Consider the following 22,690-nt stretch of genomic DNA (forward strand, 5'->3'; position numbering starts at 1 on the left):
GGAGTCAGTTGCAATTCCCTCCTCCAGGGGATCTTCCCAATCCAGGGATCAAACCCAGATCTCCTGTATTGCAGGCAGATTCTTCACCGCATGAGCCACCTTAAGAAAAAGCATTAATTGTTATCAGGATATCAGGTTATGGCCTCTTAAGGGGGCCCACCTGAAAAAAGGGAACACATGAAAAGCCAAGGTGGTAAAACACTGGTGATTTTTAAATTAAGAGTCACCAAAGGGCTTCCCAAACGGCAGAGTGGTAAAGAACCCACCCGCCAATGCAGGAGATGGAAGAGACATGGGTTCCATCCCTGGGGTGGGAAGATCCCTTGGAGAAGGGAATAGCAACCTGCTCCAGTATTATTGCCTGGAAAATTCCATGAAGAGAGGAGCCTGGCGTGCTACAGTTCGTGGGGTTATAAAGAGTCGGACATGACTGAATGATGGAGAACACACTGATGATAACATCCCCTAATAATAACAGACATTGCAAAAAAGGTCCACTGTTTATATCCGCTCTGATGCAACTATATTATAAAGTAATCAAGAGAAAAGCAGGTCTGACGAAGCCTTGCTGAACTGTTTATTTTCTGTGTAGGTCTTAGAGGAGAACTTGGTTACTTTAAATAACTTAAAACAACTGGGATTCATTAAGAGAAGTTCCACAATGCATTTAGTTGTTTGCATTCCTTTAAATTCAGCTTAATATTATGCTCTTCTTTGGGGGGGGGAACCTAATTTTTAATAAGTATCTATTTATTTACAATTTAAAAGTTATATGCTTGAACTAAAAAAACTGAATCAAGAGATATATGCCCAACATGACTACTGGTTCACAGAGTCACAAGTATATATACCATCCTTTACTCCACGGCTTAAATGACAAACCTATCACTTAAAAGAAAAAAAATCAACTCTTGAAAAGCTAACCATGCAAAACCAAGCCTCAAATATGACAGGTAACATCACAGACATTAATATCGATGGCATAAAATATAAATCAGCTGTTCTTTATTCATCACTAATTCTAAAGTAACTGTCACAAAGTGAAAACTCTGTTTCTTGCCTGGATGGAGTGAGGTGTGAAAAAGAAAAGGAATCAGGTTTAAAAAGGTGATGATTCTTAGCTGGAATACAAATTCTGGATACAAGAAAGAAAACTGACTATCATTCAGTCAATTCACCGTATCACTTTTATCAGTTAGGATGCTCTGGCTGCAAGGGGAGGAAACCTGTCCTCCATCGTTTAACCAAAAAGGAACTGATTTTCCTGCCATTACGAGTCCAGAAATAGACAGTCCAAGGTCAGCACAATAACCCCAAAGGATCCCAGCTACTTCCTTCCACAACCACACTCAACTCTGCCTTTGTAAACAGAAGACGCTAAAGCCCAGGAAATGCACAAATGTCCAAGGGAAGTCGTTGAAAACTCCACTTGCAGAAAAGGACAAAAGCCAATGAGCTGTTTCAGAAAAAGTCTGCAACCTCACTATGGAATTTCAAAGGGAGAAGGAAAAGAAGAGGAAAAGGGAGAGGGAGAAGAAAGGAAAATCAGATACTGTCAACCTCAACAAAATAACCAAAACTTTCTGGGCTAAATGTCACTAAATGTTACTTCAATATTATCCAACTGCTGCAAATGCCAATTGAAGCACAAAGTCAATTTTCAATAAAGTGTAATGGTTAAGGGCAGAAACTCTGCAGTCAAATCGCTTATGCTCAAATCTCAACTTCCACTGCTGAGTCACTGTGTGACCTTAAGAAGGTACTTAGCTTCACTAAGCCTCAGTGGCTCACAGTGGGGATAACAATAGTCCTTACTTTGCAGGATTACAGCTCAGACCAAGTGAGACAGCACCTGTAGAAAACAGCACAGCACCTGCACACATTTGATGTGTGTCCCAAATCCACCTCTTATCTTTTGAGCAGTATGGCCATCATCACCACCACTGTACCTTGGCATAGCTCAACAGACATTCAGTTACCTGCCTGACCTTAATAACTGAAGTCTTTCTGCTCTGCTTCTTTCAGCAAGGCACAGATAGAAAGCAGCATGGAGCAGTAAAATCCAAAAGCTCTCCATCAAAATTTTCTCATGTACTGAACCCTTGGGCAATTTAAATATGAATCTTTTTTATTCTTTTCTTCCAAATGTTCCTCACATATTCAGCAAGAATCAGATATTTCACAGATAAAAAATTATAAGTTCAAAATTCAAAGAAAATTACCTATCTTTGAGCAAGTTATAGAACTAAGGCTGTAACTGGGACTAAAGCCCACATCAGGCTGATTTTAAGTCCTTCATTTAAGTGGCAATTTTGGCCCTCTTAAGAAATCTTACATCTACTGTTGGAGACTGAGTGAGCATCAAATTTACTTAAATGCCGGGTGTTTTTCTACTCTCTGGGTCCTTGGACAGCACCTCAGTCTGGTGCCACGTGAAGACTGCTCTCCTAACAAGCGTTTGCTCAATCACTCCAGTGAGGGTCATTCTAGGCCTCCTCTCTGTATGGAATTTCTCCTGGCACCTAAGTCCTCCTCACAGGGACTCCAGTTCAGGACCATAACCAGCTGTGTGGTCCCCGAGACCCTTCCACAAGGTCGACAGGATCAAAACTATTTTCATAGTAACTGTCAGACCTGCAACGGAGTAGCTGCAGCAGAGACCACATGGCCCACAGAGTTTGTTTGTTATCTGACCCCTGATGGAAAAACTTCGCCAATCTCTGCTTTAGAACATCAATCTTTCAAAAGGTGATGCTGATGTTCCTTCTTAAATGACACAGAAGATGTTGCATTTTGCATCAAAATATACCTCTTATTAAAAAAAAATGAAGTTTGTATTAAAAACACTTAGAAATCTTCAAACCAAACCCTGAAAAAAAAACTGATACAACCCTCCGGAGGTTATGTAACAGCTCTTCTCTCATGGTTTAAGATTTTACCATGAGATTCCCCAGGACTACCTACCAAAGCCAAATCTCCATCAGCGTCAAAAGAGACTACAAATCAGGCTGGACAGGGGTAAGACCTTTAGAGAACACCCACAAAGATGGGTGACTTCTGCTGCCTTCTGTGAATGAATATCTAGTATGGAACTCACCTTCCTGCCATGAGTGACCATAAGGCCAGGCAAAATATATGAAATGATTGCTTTCAGGCATTGAGACAACAGGCAGGGCAGAACTGGGATTCCTGCGAAATCAAGTGAGGTAAGTCCTCTAACTGCTCTCCTCCCTGCAGAAAGGAGGGAGAATCTAAGTGGAGCACAACAGTCTGGAAGGCCCCAACAGACAGAGACCGGAGTTCAAGCTGCTGAGCATCAGGGGTTTTGCAAGACAGAGCACAGTGAGGGAGGCATGCAGAGAAAGCCCTTCAGGAATCTATACAGATTCCTCCTAAAAGCTAAGTCAACCCTAAGTGATGCTACACCATGTGCAAGCTCAGTCGCTGAGTCACGTCCAACTCTTTGAGAATCCATGAACTCTAGCCTGCCAGGCTCCACTGTCCATGGGAGTTTCCTAGCAAGAATACAGGAGCAGTTTGCCATTTCCATCTCCAGAGGATCTTCCCCACCTAAGGACTGAACCCGTGTCTCCAGCATTATAGGCAGATTCTTTACCACTGAGCCACGCAAGAAGAGAAAACGACACTAGACCTGTCCTAACGAAGTTTAATAACAAGTCTGGAATGGATCAACCTAATTCACAAACTACTTAGCTGCCAACCAAAACAAAGGTCAATACTCTTCAAAGGAAGATGACAAATCCCAGAAACTCAACAACATAATGTACTCAAGCAGTAATGGACAGAGCTGACAGAATCAGCAGACGAGGCTATTATAAATGCACTTCATGTGCTCGAGAATACATAAGAAAACATGAGCATAATGAAGAGAAAAATTAGATTTCATTTCATTCTTTTTTATGTCTTCTAAAGCTCTAAAAAGTCTCTGAAATTAAAAGTCCCCTGGATAGACTTAGCACATTAGACCCTTGAAAAGACAGGACTAATGAACATGAAGACACAGCAAAAGAAACTATTCATACTGAAGCCAAGGAGAAAAAAAGACTTGAAAAAAATCACCCAAGCCTCAGTGACTTATGGGACATTACCAGGCAGTCTAACATACATGTAATTGGAGCCCCAGAAGGAGAAGGGAGAGAAATAGTAGCAGACATTTTTTCCAAATTTGATCAAAACCATGAGTCTACAAATCCATAAAGCTCAAAGAACACCAGAGAGAATAAACAAAGAAAGGCATATCACAATCAAATTGCTGAAAAACAGTGATAGTAAAAAGAAGGCAGAAACATTATGTTGTTCCCCCGCTTCTTTCTGTGATATAAAATAAAAACAAATCTAAATCAAACAAAGCAAATAACATCTTCCTAGATCTTCTGGTCAAAAAATTGTGTTCAAGTTTAGGAAAACTGAACTTTTCTCATTTTATTGTAGAGGCCTTCCTTTCAGTACCCCTAGCATCAGCTTAGTCTGTCTACTGAGTAATTAAGCATGAACAAAATATAGTTAAATTACTGAAGAATAACTATCACAATGCTATATACCATACAGTTCACAAATATCACATACTTTTGATTGTATGCTCCTTGAAATCAGAAACCTGCATGTTTCAGCACATAAATTTCTAGTGCAGTTTCTAGTGGTTTGAACATAAGGGTTTGAACACATAGAAATGAGTCAATCTCATCTCATCTTCAGTACATTACTATGCAGTATACATACAACAAGATGAGAAAACAGATGCCCAGAGGGTTAAATGAGTGTCCCAAGCTCACCCAAAAAGGTGAGTGGTATCTCACATCCCTAGAGCAATGCCACCGCACAGGGTTACCTCAAAACAGATACAAAAGAAAGAAGCTTTCATTATTACTTACTCTGAGTTTCCACGAGATCCAAAGCCACACTAAAAGCTGTGTCCATTCCAGAGCTGATACAGGCTTGGAAGTTTTTCAAGGAGGACAGTGCAGATTCTACACCACTGAAGGATATAAAACCGGCTGAACCTGAACCTGAACTTGAAGTGGAACGCCCCGGCATCTTGAAATTATTACCTAAGTTTTCAAACACAGTGAAATGAGATTTATGAATAAGAATAATAACTGCATAGGAAAACAGAACCACTAGAAATATCCATATGAGTGTATCCAGTATCTCTACAAATGCTACACTATTCTATAGCCGTTGAAAGTATATCAAAGCATTGTGCCATCATCTGGGCCACCAAACAATATCTGCCCTTTTAATATACAGGGAAGGCAAGTGTTCTCATTTTTTAAAGAAGGAATAATACCCACTTCCAAAAGATTCCCTGATTCTCTAAAGAATTCAACAAGAGCTCAGTTCCTCAAAACCTAAAACAAAAATGGCTCAGAAAGAGTAGACTGCTCATATGACGCATTTTTCCAAAAAAAGAAAACAGCAGCGATAAAATCGTTTAATAAGGGAGAATTTTCAAAACCTGCAATTTTTAACTTATCTGACATATTAGTACTGATTTCAAGCCAGTGAATTAGAAGCCACTTCCAGGCCCTGGCATAAAAACCGAACTCTCTCTCTACACCATCCAATTTTACAGCTTGAAACAGACAAACAATGACCTTAGGAGTCACATACTGAAGATGGAGAATCACCAAATGGAAGGAGCCGAGGTTTCCACATCACTGCCTGGAGGAAAACTGCCCACCAGTCAGGTTCCATGCATGAAGGAAATTGAAAAGAACTTCAGTTTTGCAAAGCCATTTAGATTTGGGGGTACACCTATTATTACAACACCAGCTGTTGTTCAAAAAAACACAACCCTGCAAGGATCAAATGATATGGTTCAAGTATTCAGTTATCTGGGAGGTCAATCTTGATTCTAGTATAAGTCTAAATTGTCTAGAACAGCACTATCTAAAAAAACTTATTTCTTCCATGACAAAAATGTTCTTCCTATAGTCTGCATTGTCCAATATGGAAGCCACCATGAGTGTGTGATTATTATTTAGCAGCGATTACTGATGGTCACAATAGCATCAGGGGCCTGACAGAAGAACTGAGTTTTTGTTGTTGTAGTTTTTTTTTTAAGAACTGAGTTTTAAATTTTATTTCATTATAACCAATTTAAATTTAAATAGCCATACCGTAAGTCAACTACACTTAAAAAAAATTGTAACATATCTTCATTGAAACAGATTTAGAAGTCTTTTTATAGCAATACCCAACTTTAAAAAAAATAAAATCATTATTCTTGGTACATAGTCACATTCTTTAATCAGTTTATTAGCCATATCTGTCTTTAATGCTACGACATGGGTGTTTTTGAAGATGTATTATCTCAATGTGCTCTTATTAATTTTTCATAGAATTTCCTGAAATTCTCTTCAAAACTGCATGCCATTCTTATGAATGTGACGCTGTTGACACCTTCAAATGTGTCTTTTCTGAAGACCATTCTTTTTAAAAACTGTAAAATACTACAAGTAACCTTCTGTGAAGTTCAGAAGTAATACTTCTAAATGGAGAATGTTTTCTATTCTATTCTCATTTTTCAGATAGATTATGTAAATATTTCATCACTAATATTTTTACCTATCTTTGCCTCTATTCAGAGGATCTCTGTTCAACAAATATCTTTTATAAAACCAAACTTATCAAGTAAGTTACCTATTATTATTTTTGTCAATGCTCTGCTATGTAGAAACAATGCAAAAAAAAAATTAAATAACCACATGTGTCTAGTGGCTACTGCACTGGGCAGCACCATTCTAGAAATACAATCATCAAAGTATAATATGTATATAACATCACACACACACATACATACATACATACTAGGGGTTAGGCTAGTCACGGTATGAACAGGACATATCTTCCTAAAATATTAATTTTACTTAAAGAAAACATGAAACACATTTATATTAAACAAACATTAGTTACGTTAGACAGTAAAACATGGGGGCAATACTAGCAGGAGTTAACTACTAACAACTCCAGTAAGGGTTCAACATGTAGCCTCTGGAGGCAGACTATGTGAGTTTAAAGCCTGATTTTGCCATTAAAGTAACTGAATAACTTGCGACAAATTATTTAACCTGTCAATGCTCTCCTTTTCCTTTCTGTAACATGAGGATGATCCAGTGCCAGTATCAAGGGTTACTGGGAGGACTAAATGAGTTCACTTGTTTAACAAAACACTCAGAATAATGCCTGGCAAATCATCTTTTAAAATGAGAACAAATATCACCATTGACTTAATCATCACTGTGAGGAGCAATACAGAATAGTGCATAAGTGAAATGGACCCTGGACACCAATGCCTGGAAATTCCACCTGTCCACACCACTCAAAACTGCATCACTCTGGTTGAACAGCTTAACTTCTCTATCTTCGGTTCCTCCCCGCCCCCACCCCATGTAAACGAAGATAAGCACATCTATCTTACAGCATTATAGTAAGGATAAATTAAATTTTGTAGTTTTCTCAAACATGTCTGATCTTAAGAATCAGTTGAAATACTTTCTAAAAATACAGACTAATGGATACTATCTCAGACCTACTGAATCAGTCTCTAGTGGACACTCTGAGGAAACGATATTTTTATGAAGCACACCCACATAATTCAAGTATGGTAAACACTGAGATAATTGTGCCCTCCAAAATTCATGTTTAGCCTAACTTCCAATGTGATGACATATGAAGATGGAGCCTTTGGGAGATGATCAGGTTTAAATGAGGGGGGAGCCCTCATGATGGGATTGGCATCATTAGAAGAGGAAGAGACACAGGGCCCACTCTTTCTGTCCTTCATGTAGATTTACAGGAAGGTGGCCATCTGCAAACGAAGAGAACCCTCACCAGTATTCAACCACACCAGCAACTTTTAGTCTTCAAAACTGTAAGAAATAAATTTCTGTTGCTTAAACCACCAGTCTATGATAATTTTTAACAGGAGCCTGAAGTAAGACACAATGTATATAAGGATTAAGGGCTTCCCTGATAGCTCAGTTGGTGAAGAATCCGCAATGCAGGAGACCCGGATTTGATTCCTGGGCCTGGAAGATCTGCTGGAGAAGGGATAGGCTACCCACTCCAGTATTCTTGGGCTTCCCTTGTGGTTCAGCTAGTAAAGAATCTGCCTGCAATGCAGAAGACCCAGGTTCGATCACTGGATTGGGAAGATCCCCTGAAGAAGGGAAAAGCTACCCACTCCAATATTCTGGCCTGGAGAATTCCTTGGGCTGTATAGTCCATGGGGTTGCAAAGAGTTGGACATGACTGAGCAACTTTCACTTTCACTTTTTCACCTTCATATAAGGATTAATATAATCCAGGACAAACGGAAATTATCTACTACACAGTAGCCATCCTTATCATATGAATGCAAAATTCACATTACTCCAATGGAACTTTACACTTGCAGACAGTTGACAAAAAACATCTTTCCGTAATTCTGAACTATTAAGAGGAACGATTCAGATCCAAAAGCAAAGAGAAATGGCTTTTCCCTATCTCTGACAGAGGAGCCTGGCGGGCAATAGTTCATAGGGTCGCAGAGTTGGACACGACTGAAGTGACTTAGCATGCAAGCACAGCTAAGTACATAAGTCACAGGGCAGCCTGCCACAACAAAGAATTATTTGTTCCCAAATGTCAGTGCAGTAGTCCAGAAACCTTGGTTTAAACTAGCCACTTCTTGAAGCCTTCCTCGGGGATCAGTGATTATTCTGTTCTCTATACCTATGGTTTCAAAGAAAGCTTAAAACAGGGTTACCCACTTCCTGAGTTTTTCCTCTAGTATACTATGTTGCCTTCCCTAACAGGCCTTGTCTTCACCAGTTGGTGCTGCTGTAACAAAATACCGCAGACACAGTAACATATAAACAACAGAAACATTTCTACAGTTCTGGAGGTTATGAAGTCCAAGGTCAAGGCACCAGCACAGTGCATTCTGCTGAAGGCCCTCTTCCTGTGGTTCATGGCCAAGGCTTTCTAGTTCTGTGTCTTTACATGGTAGAAGGGGTAAGGGAGCTCTACAGGGCCTCTTTTATAAAGGCATCAAGCCTACTTGGAGGGCTCCATCCTCACGATCTAAGCACTTCCCAAAGGCTCTAGTGCCTAATTACCATCATCTTGGCTTTGGGAATTCAACATATGAACTGGAGGTGGGGTGGGAGAGGATATAAACATTCAGACCACAGCAGGTCTGTAAGATTCTCTGTAGATGGGGTGGCAAATAATCAGCTAATGTAAAAATAAAAATACTCCTCTCATCTTTGTGTACAGCAAGTGGTAAGCACACAGAAAATAACCGAGATACTGTGCTGACCACCTTTAAATCCATAGGGCCCTACAAAAGTTCAGCCACCAGAGCTGTACCTTCTTTTTCAATATGCAAGGTTACATCTTTATGAAGCTTTCTCTTATCCATACATACAAGCAATTGCTTGTTTTCTTCTTCATGCTACTTCTATCCCCCTCCCCCACCTCACACACATATTCTACTTTAAAACTCATCACAACTACTTGCTCACATGTCTGCCACTCTTTCACCCTGGGAGCAACTTAAACTAGAATTGACATATTCCACATTACATAAAACAGCCTCTCACACAAAATAGGCAACCAATAAAAATCTGGAAGAGTTACATCAATAACAGAAACCACTTCTATGTCCCCTATAGCATGCTATGAACTGGTGTCCCTAAGCTTTGCTCTCATTATAGTTAATCCTCACAACCATTTACAGGAGAGGAGAGAAAAGTAAAGTGACGCCCGGAGAGTTTATTTCAACTATGTGCCCAAGGCCCTGCTTTGAAAGCCAGCTCGAACCAGATTTATTTAGATCAAGAATTCGGGACCTCACACTACTATATATAAACTAATAACAGAGTCCTACTGTAAAGCACAGGAAACTATATTCAATATCTTAATAATCTATAATGGAAAAGAATCTGAAATATATATACACATACATATCTGAATCACTTTGCTGTACACCTAAAACACACTGTAAGTGAACAATATCTCAATAAAAAATAATTCATGATCTACACATTTAGAGCCAAAGAATGGAGAGATGGCGTCTTGGGAGAGTGAGGTCAACGGCCCCAGCCTCCCGGCAGTGACCGTGAAAAGAACCACGACCATAACCCAGGTCCACAGATCGCAGCTCCGGGCACCCTCGGAGCGCCCGAGAAGGAGGCGACACCCCTCGTCACCCTCCCCATCGCCATTCCTCGCTCCTGCCTTACCTGGCTGCCGGATGTAGCTCTTGTCCGGCTGGGCCCGGATTCCCCACGCCCGGACCCCAACTCCTTCCTTCACTCCCTTCCCCTGTCGCTGAAACGGCCAGCGCGGGCTCGGACGTCATCAGTCGTCGCCGGCGAGCGGTCACATGACGCCCCGCCGCTCCCCGCCCCTCTGTCATGTGACAGCCGAGGGACCAGGGGCGGAAGCCGGGGTCTGGCTGGCTCAGGATCAGGGCTGGGGGTAGAAGAGGAAGGACCCTTGCGGAGACGTAGGGGTGGGGGCCGGCGTGCAGACTCCGCGCACGACCGCGGGCCCTGCGCGTGCGCCCTGGCGCGGCCCGGGTGACAGGTGAGTCCGGGCAGTGTGCGCGCGCCGCCTCCTCACGTTCCCCCGTCCCCTCCCCCGCCCCGGGGCTGGGCCGCGCTGGCCCTGGAGCGGAGCGTGGGGGATTCTGCGGCGTGGGGTGGGGTCTGGATGGGGGAGCCTGGCATAAGAGGACTGGGGGTTTTCCTGGAACCGCGGCTGCAGTCCAGACTCTGCATCTCCACTCAGGTGGAAGCAGTTTTCCACGCTGCTTTGGCGCTTTAGGAGGTGATGATGTTCAGCTGTTTCGTCTGCATCTGATCCTTCCAGGTTTCGGGGAGTAAAGCCTTGAGGACGCTGTGATTCCTCCATTTACTCTCCAGAACCCTGAGTGGTTGGTGGAAGCGTTTACAGTCTGACGGACCTCGGTTTGAATTCTAGTTTTGCCATGGGCTGAGTTTGGGCAAGTCATTGCTGCTCTCTGCACCCTTAATTGCCTCACCTGTGACACGCCAAAGTCCTTTGCATTAAAAATAATAATAATTCTGAGGGTCCTGATTTGTCTGTGGTACTAGTGAATTGAAAGTCGCTCACTCGTGTCCGACTCTTTGCGACCCCATGGACTATGCAGTCCATGGAATTCTCCAGGCCAGAATACTGGCGTGGGTAGCCTTTCCTTTCTCCAGGGGATCTTCTCAACCCAGGAATCGAACCCAGGTCTACCCGCATTGCAAGCGGATTCTTTACCAACTGACCCACAAGGGAAGCCCAAGAATACCGGAGTGGGTACAGTTAGAAAAACAGAAAACCCAGAGCCGGTAAGGGAACTGGGTCTCCTGATAGATTGCCAGTGCGTGGAGCTTCCTCCGGCCTAAATGTTGCCGGGAGGAGGGAGAGCCATCATTGCCTTTGTCCGCTACAAGGAACACCTTCCGATTTTTTAAAATTCTGTTTCAGGATCCAATAATCAAACTAAAGTGATTAGGCTCCTTTTAGAACTTTCCTGTAAGAGATGCACCCATAGCTTTTATCTTGATTAACCACCAATGCAGTTTATTCTTGATAATGGATGGGTGGGGACTAGTGCTCCGTTCTTTATGGAAATGAGGTTTTTATGAAAGGATTAAACTAGATCAATCTTCTTTTTTCCTCTGTGTAGGATAAAGAATGATTCTTCCCAGGGGACTTTAATTTTCATAATTGAGTTCTGTACTCCTTGGGCAGTTGGTATAATGCTGCCATGCTTCATTCTTGAAAGCATGTTGTCTTTTGCCTAGAATTACTTTCCAAACTAAAAATCACAGTTCCATACCAGTTCTTTAAAATGAAGTTACAGCCGCTTTTCTGGGTGCCTTATGAAAAGAAAATTAGGAAATTGAGTGAAATTTCTGGTTTCATTTCATGGCAAATAATAAGACAACCTACACTGAGATAAGTGGTCATTATGAATTGTCTTCATTCCTAGCACCAGGAGAACCTCTAAAAGGAAGATTAGTATATTATAGTTTCTTCTACCATGCTTACTCCCACCTCATTCTAGAGTGATTTTTTTTGGTCTCAACTAAATCTTAACATTTGTAAAGCCACCTGCTTCTGAGATCACTGCAACATGATTAGGCATATTTAATGATGCTTCTTAAATTCTATTCTTTAGGACCAGTTTTTCAGCCAACAGTGGGGCTATTTACCAAAGACTTTGTTGTCGTTTAGTCGCAAAGTTGCATCTGACTCTTTGAGGCCCCATGGACTGTAGCCCGCCCGGCTCCTCTGTCCATGGATTTTCCCAGGCAAGAACACTGAAGTGAGTTGCCGTTTCCTTCTCCAGGGGATCTTTCCAACTCAGGGATTGAACCCTCGTCTCCTGTCTTGGCAGATGGGTTTTTTTACCACTGAGCCACAAGGGAGGCCCACTAGAAACTTTAGTCAAACGTGAAGTTGCCTTGACGTTGCCTTCAGTGTAACTCATGGGTAAAGGGGATTTGAATAAGACACAGACACGCCAGAGTTTTGACTTATGTCATTATCCCAGGCCTAAGCCTCCTTGACCACGTGCATGCATGTGCCCAGTGAGTCTGTCTGTTGGGAAAGAAGGCAGGTCATGTTGCTTTGTTTTAAGCTGTTTTCTCTTGGCCACACTGCCCTGTCTTGGTATCCAAATGGTAGCAGTTAGACCTGTTCATTGTAAGCGCCCTGCTTCTGAATTGAGTCTAGAATTTCATCCTGCTGAAACCTGGGTTAGTTTGGTGTTCTTCAGAGGACTTCAAGTGACTCTTGTTCCCATTTTACTTTATTTTCTTCTTGTCTCATTTTGCAAGCCAGACCATTTCTGTAGGAAAAGTGGAATGAAATTATCTGAAATTCAGCCTACTAGGGATCAGTGTGACTCAACAAGCAAACTTCACAGAGAAAACTGAAGGGACTTGTTAATAATTTATGCCTTAATGTATATTATAGACAACCCTTGTGCGAGAGAGTTCTGGGTAACTGTAGTGGCTCCTCCGTAATCCCTGCTATGGGCCCAGCTCCACCTCCCCTATCTCTGCTTCTGTCCCCAGCTCACTCCCCACCAGCCACATCAACTACTTGTTCTTCCTTGCACATTCCTACCCCGGGGCCTTACTTGTACTTCCTTGTAACTCCTTCCTGGAATGCCCTTCTCATAGATCATCATCTAAACTTATCTTCAAACCTAGTGGCTTTAAAACAGTATAAACATTTTTTTTCTTTTTTTTTCTTAATTTGTATTGGGGTATAATTAATTTACAATGTTGTATTAGTTTCAGCTGTACAGCAAAGTGAATGTGTTATACGAATACATATATCCAGTCGTTTTCCTATTCTTTTCCCATATAAGCCATTACGGAGTTAAAAAAAAAAAAAGTAAGCATTTATTGTCTAATTAATGTTTGTAGTCAGGAGTCAGCTGTGCGACTTAGCTGGTGCCTTTGGCTCAGGGGCTCTTGGGGGGTTGCGGTCAAGCTATGAACACAAACTGAGATCCGGGGTGGAGGGTGGGGGGATCCGTTTCCCAGCTTACTCAAGTGGTGAGTGGCAGACTTCTCCTTCATCCTATGGTCTCCCTCCACAGGGCTGTCTTACACCATGACAACTTGCTTCTCCCAGGACCCATAAGCTGGAAAGGGTTCTCAAGCCAGAAGTCACAGTCTTTTTTGCAGTCTAATGTCAGAAATGGCATCTTTCACATCCTCCACATTCTCTTCTTTAGAAGGGAATCAGTAAGTCACACTCAGGGAAAGAGGCCTAACAGGGCACGAACAGGGAGGACCCTCTTAGAGACCTCAGATACCCTTCCAGCTTGCTCCCTCACTGGCTTCTGATCTCTGCTCAAATAATCATCTTAATCAGAGACACTTTTACAAACTGTGTAACATCACACACACTCCATCCCTTTACCATGCTTTTCTTTACGCATCGTCACAGCCTGATACATGGTTTATTTATTTTATCTCTTTCCCACTGCCAGTAGTAGGTAGGTTTCATGAGAGCAAGAACTTAGTTATGTTCACTACAATAGCCGCAGGTCCTAAAACAGCGTTTCAAACATAGAAGGCACTGGATAAATATTTGTTGAACAAGTGAATCTATATTATTAAGAATGCTTTCATCTACAAATAATGCAAAACCCAGTTAACAGTAGATAAACCATAAAAGCAATCCATTTAACAAGGATTACAAGATGAGGTAATGCCACAGTTGAATCAAGGAATCAATAACATCAATAAGAATTTAGATTCTTTCCTTCCACAGCACTTGGTCAACTTTGCACCCATTCTTGGTTTGTCCACTGAGTACAGAGTTACTGCAATTTCACTCTCAATTTTGTTGGGCATAAAACTTAACTTTCATAAGTCTTGATGATATCATTTCAAGATACATTGCTAATCAGAACTTCCCCACTGCTTAGTGTGAAATATTTGTTCTTCGTTTAGAATCACCCTATCATAATTCTCAGGCATGTATTAGTCTCAATAGTGGGACCTCCTAAACTTGATGTTTGAAAAAAAGCATTTTTAAAGATTGTTCCCTCACCTAATTCTAGTAAGTTTTAGGACATAGTTACCTTTTCCCTTGGACCCACACATGCCTTATGACACCTTCTACCAAGCTCTGGGAGCAGCCGCATCATGGCTTTTCTCATGGAGAGAAGTGAATAAAGTGTTGAGAAAGAGACCAAGAGTAATAATTTAGCAAAGTCCCTCCACAAGGAAAACATGCAGAGTGGAAAATAAATGCTCTCCCTCCATATCAGAAGTCATTATGTATTATAGTTTTTTTTCAGTGAATTTGAAAGAAAAATACTGTGTGTGTGTTTCACATCCTTCCTTCAAAGGATTAGAGATTTTTCATACTTTTTTTTTTTTTTTTTTTTTTGGTTGCAGGTCATTTAATGGAGTGGCCAATGTATCAACAGACCTGGTTTCATCTGATGACTTACAGACCCCAGCTCTGAAGCCAGTTACACATTCCCTGTGGCCAGGCCAGAGTAGCTGATTTTCCTCAAGATGGTAGACTTTCTGGCTGAGAACAACCTGTGTGGCCAAGCAATCCTAAGGATTGTTTCCTGTGGCAATGCCATCATTGCTGAACTTTTGAGGCTCTCTGAGTTTATTCCTGCTGTATTCAGGTTAAAAGACCGAGCTGATCAACAGAAATATGGAGATATCATATTTGATTTCAGCTATTTTAAGGTAATCTTCCTCGAAGCTTTTCTTACCAATCTTTTCTACAAAAGCGTGCTTTCTCTGGAAACCAGGAGACTCTGAGATGTTAAGTAATTATGGAGAAAGAGTTAAAAAGAAAAGCTTTTCAACAGAATTTAATATCAGCTAATTTGAAAAGTAATATAAACATACTGTACAGAAGCCCTAATATAACACAATATAATCAAATTTTTAAAAGATAACTTTGGTATGATGTATTTCACATTGAAGTCCACCACACTTAAACACATGCAAATTGTGGTTTCAGTTCAAGACCATCTCCTTCAAGGGGATTTTATATCTAGGCTTCTGTTATCTTCTTTACTTTCTATTCCTCTGCTTTCAATTTTTGATATCCCTTTAGAGACATAAATAGGAACACATTTTTCAAAGATTCTTTAGAAATTGTTACCCGCAATTGTATTGTTTTTTTGACTCTTTCTTTGATGTGTTTTTCTTCTTAGGGTCCAGAATTATGTGAAAGCAAACTGGAATCTAAGCCAGAGCTACAGGATTTAGATGAAGAATTTCGGGAAAACAACATAGAAATTGTGACCAGATTTTATTTAGCATTTCAAAGTGTGCATAAATATATTGTAGACTTAAACAGGTATTGACTGATTCAGTAATAGCTAATTTTGATAGTAAATAGTGGAGAGGGAGAAGGGACATACTAGAACATGTATATCTTTCTGAGTTACTAAGAAATTTACTAACTTATACCCTAGGTAATTTTCTTTTCCTTCCTGTGGCACTAGTCATCTTAAGTATGGTAGAGTTTCATTATCATTTCCTGCTCTTGTGTAGTATTATAATCATCTTGCTTTATACCAAGTCTTTGGCTTTCAGTCTTGATCCTAATTTAGTTTATTGAATATGAGAAGTGGGGAAAAAAAACAAACAAACTTAATTTTTGTAGCATTGGTAACCATAACGTTCCTTCTTATGTGTGACCATACAGTAGTCTTCCTTCTAGCCCTTCAGGATTCATTACTCATTAGCTTTTAAGCTAACTAGCCCGTGTTCTTATGCCATTATTTCCAAGATTTCTGTAATTCATAAATCAGGACTGAGGAGTGTTCCTTTTACTTGGAGTGGCCATAAATAACCTGTGGCCCTAATCATGAGTTCCTACTCACAAACCTGTTCTTAAAGCACGTGAATGGAAACAAATGATTTGAAGGCCAGAATACCTGGTATATTGCCTAATCTTTTAAACATCTTTACTGTCCTTCTTCAATGATATTAACCTTTCATTTTCAGTGGATAACTTGCTCTGGGGTTTCTTTTCTAGGTATCTAGATGATCTCAATGAAGGTGTTTATATTCAGCAAACCTTAGAAACAGTGCTTCTCAATGAAGATGGCAAACAACTTCTAGTAAGTAGTAGTGACCATTTAAAATAAAAAATTCAGGAATGTCAAACTTACTTTTTTCCCTGTAAGTCACAAATACATACAGTGTATCCTTCTTTAAAGAGAAGCTAAATAAACTGATAACTGTCATCTAACTGGCAGGTCTTTGTGTGAACTTAGAACATAGTAGACTTTGAACAGAATTACAAGTTGTGGATAATGTGCACTTCCTTGGTGTAACAGTCCTATCTTCTTTATCTTTTGCATCCTAGACATCTAGCCTGGTACCTAGTACCTGGTGATCACTTAGAAAATGTTTGTAAAATAAATGAATGACCTAAAGGTATTCATAGTCTTTGGATTCTATTTTGGTATCCCAAGCAAATTATGAAAAATAGACCAGCTGAAAGATAGTCATTGTAAATTAAACTTTGCATAAATGTTTTAAAGCCCATCTGTACAGAAGATGAGACCCTTTGGGGGGAGGATCCTGCATTCTCCTTGCAATATGAAGCTTTTAGGAGAAATAAGAGCAAAGGAGTCCTTTACCCATCCTCAGCTGTACGGCATAAGCCTGTGTACTCCCATGAACATGGCTGCTCTCTTTTTCTCTTATAGTGTGAAGCGCTGTACTTGTACGGAGTTATGCTTCTGGTCATCGACCAAAAGATTGAAGGAGAAACTAGAGAGAGAATGCTGGTCTCTTACTATCGATACAGGTACCCCTCAGCTAAGGCCACGCCCTCCAAAAGCACTGCTTTTGGTAAAGTGTGGTGTAGATTTCCTATCCTTCTTTTATTATGAACAGCAGCAATATCATCTCGAATGCAGAAGATAAGATTCTTATCACTGCTGAACATAATACATAATGTGGAAATATAACAATCTGTGTTTTATATCATCACAATAGATTATGTATCATATAATCTATGTATCATGTATGGATAATTTATCTATTATAGATTATTAGAGATATATGGATTATCATGTCTGTGATGGTACCTCAGTTTTTTAAAAGAGGAATCTGGATTTCTGTTACCTTAAAGATAAAATTTGGGGATTTGGGAAGTCTCATGAATTTTTTTTTTTTAAGTTTTCGAACATTAGTCCTTGGCAGATGTAAGGACACACGTGAGCCTTCTGTTGTCATTTTTCAAATTGATACATTGTGAAAAGTTCTCATTCAGGGCCAGGTTGAAAGTGAATTCTCACTCATCAATACTGTATTGGGTTGGCCAAAAAGTTCGTGTGGATTTTTCTGTGAGATGTGACTTTAAGAAATAAGCGCTTAAAAACAGGACCTACCTTAACTAATTGTGAGTTCAGTCCCTAACACACGTTTTTCAGTTTGTTGAAATAATGAGTCAAAATCTGGACACCAGGTCAATGTGAGAAATAGTTAAGATTCAGGAAAGAAATAACCAAGAAGCAGGAATTATTTAGGAACTTGGGCTACAGAAGCGTGGGCTAGAATGAACATTTTCAAACTTGCAAATTAGAACAGAATAAACAGGGCAGAGAGTCAGATCCTCAACAGAGGGGAATTGTCTGGGCGGTGTTGTATTTGCAGCCACACTTGGTACTCTGCCTTCTCAGCTGTAAATCAGACTACTCAGCTCGCCTGTTCCCTTTCAGCTCTATCAGAGCGTGAGGCTGCCTAATTCATTCACATCAGTTTGACCGTGAGCTCCTTTACTATCCATATTTTTTTAAATGAGCTTCAAATGGTCTTGCCTCTGTTTCTGAAAGTACCTGAAAAAACGAAAACAGTAACATGAAGAAGAAGAAAGAGGTTTGCTCATCAAGCCCAGCTTTGACAATCCAGCTTTGTCCCTTTGGGTACAACAGCTAATTGATTAGGCTGTGAGGATCCATTATTGAAGAGATACCAGACAGTTTCCAGCCAGAGCTACAGTAACGGAGATTCTCGCATCAGATAGGGGGTCATCTTCAAGTCTAAGACTGAGTCTCTTTGCAGATTTACTACTTCAAACCACCAAAAAAATCACAGATGGTTGATTAAAGCTCTGTAGAAGGTACACCTTGCCAAGAAAAACCAGTTGGTATATCCCACTTGAATTTGACTTAATTTTTTAAAATTATTTTTAAATGTATGAAATGTTGGTGTAGGTTCACATTCTTTATCCACAATTCTGAAATCCAAAGAGCTCCAACAGAAATATATGCATATACACACATGCACACAGAGTAACTACTTTGGCAGCAAGACGTAACCTAATCCAAAATTTGGAGTCAGAACCTGACTGGCACATATATGAGGCTATGGGCAGTCTTTATTTATCTCATTTGTGTGAATGTTTGTAGATTTTACTGTAGAAACATTAATGTGTCTTGATCATGGAATGCCATCTGCCACCCTGCTGAAGTATTATATATGATGTATGTATCATGTTACTTCCTTATATTTGAGAAATGCTGTCTTCCAAAACAAATCCTGCCCCAAGGATTTTGGGAAAGGGGTCATGGACCTTTACATAAAACTGTACATACGTACAAGAACCCATCTTAAAAGTTTGCTATATTACAGGCTTTTTGAAAATATAGTTTTGAATCTTAAGGATATAAATTGATCCACTCATATCTAAAACTATATAAAGTCAATTTATACTGAAATTCTGCTTTGCTGGACTTCTTATTTGTAACATGCGGTTTGTTTGGCCCTTTATTTCCCATTGTGAACATGGCTCAGTGCTGCCCGATCTTCTGCTGATTCGAATATGGATGATATTTGTAAGCTGCTTCGAAGTACAGGTTATTCCAGCCAACCAGGGGCCAAAAGACCACCCAACTATCCTGAGAGTTACTTCCAAAGGGTTCCTATCAACGAGACCTTCATCAGCATGGTCATTGGTCGGCTGAGATCTGATGATATTTACAACCAGGTGGGAATTTAATCTATTATTAAACCTATTTTTATAGTTTAAAAGTATAATTTAAAAATCTTTCTCTTTATAGATTTTACCTTCCTCCTCAATTATTTCTTTCCTTCTTGCTCAGAAGAGTAAAAACAGCAAGAAACCTTTTAAAACCTCTGGGCTGTGCTTTGGAATTGTACAGAAAAGAGGGATATTAATTTGAGATTAAGAGATTAATATCTCTTGAAATAGAGATTTCAAGAAGGAAATGAGATCTGAACTATCTTTGGGAAGAAGATGTGTTGTTTTAGGCATCAATTAAGAAATGATTGCCGAGTGTCCACTCTGTGGCTGTCCTGTGTTCAGTAATGGGGATCCACTGCTGATGAAGGCAGGCCCTGGTCCCTACTCATAATGAGCTTGTAGCTGAGGAAAGAAGGCAGACAGAGGAATTAGAGTAAAGCAAGACGGGTATTATCTCAGGGGAAGCACAGAGTGCCACGAAGCATGTTAATAGGCAGCAAGATTGCAGCAGATGACTAAGGGGTGTTCAGGCCACCCAGGTAAAGGAGGCAGCGTGAGCGGGGTTGAAAAGCCTCACTTTCCTCTCCAGTGTGTGTTATTCAGGTGCCTAAAAGGATACCACAGAAAGTTACCATTCAACTTCTTTTTCCTGCAGAAAGCACAATTGTATATATTATCTGTTTCTTTTTTAACTAGAAGAGAGTGAAGAGTTGGACCTGTAATGACTGAATATCATCTATTACAGAGCACACCTGTTCTATACAGTTCTTAGGTAGACTGCTAGTTTTTGTATGAATATGTTAAGTGTACATAAAGAGTTTTTAGTTAGTTTGTTTTTTTAAATACAGCTCAAATCAGGAGCTACCTGCAGATGCCAGGTCTCTATAATATTTGATGCCATTTATTAAGAATTGAGTATGAGCCAGAATCATAGGAGGTTTTTTCCATATAAAATTTTCTCTGTTTTTCATAATAGTCTTGCAAAAGAGCATTATCCTTATGTTGCTATGGAGAAAAATAAGGCTTAGAGAGCTTAAGTAATTTTCACAAGGTCACGTAAGTAGGTAGCAGAACCATAATTTGAATTCAGAGCCCATGACTTCACAGCCTATGACTTCAAAGCCCATGCTGTTTCTTCAACTGCCTCTCATTAACCCTTCTGTTAACCCTTCTGCCTCCTAGGTGGTCCATTTTGTCCATGTCTCAAGGCAGTATTTCGATTTTCTCCCTGTGCCATGACCTTTAACACAGGGATTGAGCTGTGGTTGTGCTGTGAATCCACCCCTCCCTGCCCTGCACCTCCCCTCTGCCCGGCCAGCTGGACCAGGGCAGGTCACTTGACCCAAGATAGATCAGATTCTCTGTCTCCAGGTAATATGGAATTGGGCCTGAAAAACAATTTCTGGACGTGGATTTACCCACAGCATGCAAAACTTGGAGTTTGGGGCCACCTCAGTCTGCCATCTTATGGACCACAGCTGAAGAAACAGTTGAGCATCACATCCAGGGGAGAAATAATGAAGGCTTTCTGGTTCACAGCTCCAGGCCCTTCCTGAGACCTGACTGCATTCCTGCCTCCAGATTCCATGCGACATTGCTATGTCTATCCTTAATAGTTGCCTCCCTTTCTACTCCTGGTCCTCACGGTGATGTGTACTATGCGCAGCCAGAGATTCCTAATACTTGAGGTGATGGAGCCCTGGGACTCAGCAGCATTTCAAAGCCAGGGAGACCACCTGGCAAAGCAGACTGAGAAGAGAAACTGGCATCTGGGAAACCAGATGAGGAGAGAATTTCAGTCCTCGGCAAATTTAAGTGAGAGTGCTAAAAGGAGGTCATTGAAATGGATGGCCGTGAGGTTATGTGTGACCTGAGGAAATTCCATTGAGGTGATAGGTGGTGGTGGTCAGTCACCAGGTCATGTCCGACTCTTTGTGACCCCATGGGCTAGCTCACCTGGTTCCTCTGTTCTCTGCTGTCTCCCAGCATTTGCTCAAATTCATGTCCATTGAGTCAGTGATGGCATCTAACGAGCTCATCCTCTGCCTCCCCCCTTCTCCTTTGCCTTCAGTCTTTCCCAGCATCAGGGTCTTTAACCCCATTGAGGTGATGGTGCAGGTCAAATGCCAATGAGCTGAAGAATAAACAGGAAGTAAAAGATAGCACCAGTGAGTGCAGAATTGGTCAGTTCTATAAGAGCTTCTCTGTGATGGAAGAGACACAAAATTGGACAGTAAGAGATATAGAATTAATTTTTCTTTTTTAAGGGAAAAGAGAATTGCAGCAAAGTCAAGGACAGTCAAGAGAACGTCATGTGGCTAGAGATAGGAAGAAGGTCCTGGTTACTGATGCCATAATCTGAGAATTGCTTCCAGTGCTCAGGATCCTCAAAGAGATGGACTTTTGAGAGGTTCATGTGTCTTAGAACTGGGTCATTTACTTCGCACATGTAAATTCAGCTGTCAGTAACATCTGCCTCTCCTGGTTCTGGTCTCTGCCTTGCAGGTCTCAGCATACCCATTGCCAGAACATCGCAGCACAGCTCTGGCTAATCAGGCTGCCATGCTGTATGTGATTCTCTACTTTGAACCTTCCATTCTTCATACCCATCAAGCAAAAATGAGAGAGATAGTGGACAAATACTTTCCAGATAATTGGGCAAGTATTGCTGTTAGTCTTTTATTCTCTGTAATAAACTTGTTGGAGAACTGATTTTTTTCCATCCTTTTGCCTATAAATCTAATGTTGAAATAATGAGACATAAATTCGCTTAAGTAAAATTACTTTTAAGTACGCTGAGAATATTACAAATCATAGCATGAAGGAATGAATCAGTAAAATTTCCTGGAGCACCTATTTGTGTTTTTTTCTTTGTGTGTGTGTGTGTGTGTGTTTTTTTCTTAAATGAATAGTCTCAAGATAGAACAACCATGTGTTAAAATGGATCTTGCTTTAGCTACTGAGAGTGCAACTAAGTTACATAAGCGTTTGTCTTACGAATCTAAACTAGCAGAATTTATCTAGTTTGTCATTTTGTGAATAGGAATTGTGCTTTTATAAGTTTTATCTGTAAGCTAATGTGGGCTCTTAAGGTTTATGTTACTGCAGGGATGAGCTTATAACTTTTTAAACATATTTCACTTAAAAATATTAATTCTTAAAA

At 40.5% G+C, this 22,690-nt stretch overlaps 2 protein-coding genes across 7 annotated transcripts in view; one reads left to right on the forward strand and one right to left on the reverse strand.

Annotated features, from left to right (window-relative positions):
* The window catches only part of NSMCE2 (NSE2 (MMS21) homolog, SMC5-SMC6 complex SUMO ligase), a 231,202-nt gene extending 220,829 nt beyond the window's left edge, over positions 1-10,373 (reverse strand). For 2 of the 4 annotated variants that reach the window (XM_070477022.1, XM_070477021.1), the window contains exons 1-2: positions 10,251-10,371; positions 4,893-5,069 (exon numbers count right to left, since the gene is read on the reverse strand). In XM_070477022.1, coding sequence (XP_070333123.1) covers positions 4,893-5,055 — 163 coding nt within the window. In that variant the 5' untranslated portion in view covers positions 5,056-5,069; positions 10,251-10,371. Of the gene's footprint in view, positions 1-4,892; positions 5,070-10,250 lie in introns of all 4 variants that reach the window. The other 2 variants (XM_070477023.1, XM_070477024.1) reach the window with 2 other exon arrangements.
* A 44-nt stretch (positions 10,374-10,417) lies between these two features.
* WASHC5 (WASH complex subunit 5) overlaps positions 10,418-22,690 on the forward strand; it is a 56,352-nt gene continuing 44,079 nt past the window's right edge. For 2 of the 3 annotated variants that reach the window (XM_020897062.2, XM_020897063.2), the window contains exons 1-7: positions 10,418-10,596; positions 14,952-15,260; positions 15,737-15,882; positions 16,567-16,651; positions 17,246-17,346; positions 19,338-19,530; positions 22,033-22,185. In XM_020897062.2, coding sequence (XP_020752721.2) covers positions 15,075-15,260; positions 15,737-15,882; positions 16,567-16,651; positions 17,246-17,346; positions 19,338-19,530; positions 22,033-22,185 — 864 coding nt within the window. In that variant the 5' untranslated portion in view covers positions 10,418-10,596; positions 14,952-15,074. Of the gene's footprint in view, positions 10,597-12,331; positions 12,353-14,951; positions 15,261-15,736; positions 15,883-16,566; positions 16,652-17,245; positions 17,347-19,337; positions 19,531-22,032; positions 22,186-22,690 lie in introns of those variants that run through there. The other variant, XM_070477013.1, reaches the window with a different exon arrangement.

Source organism: Odocoileus virginianus, chromosome 15, assembly GCF_023699985.2.
Source record: "Odocoileus virginianus isolate 20LAN1187 ecotype Illinois chromosome 15, Ovbor_1.2, whole genome shotgun sequence".
NCBI lineage: Eukaryota > Metazoa > Chordata > Mammalia > Artiodactyla > Cervidae > Odocoileus > Odocoileus virginianus.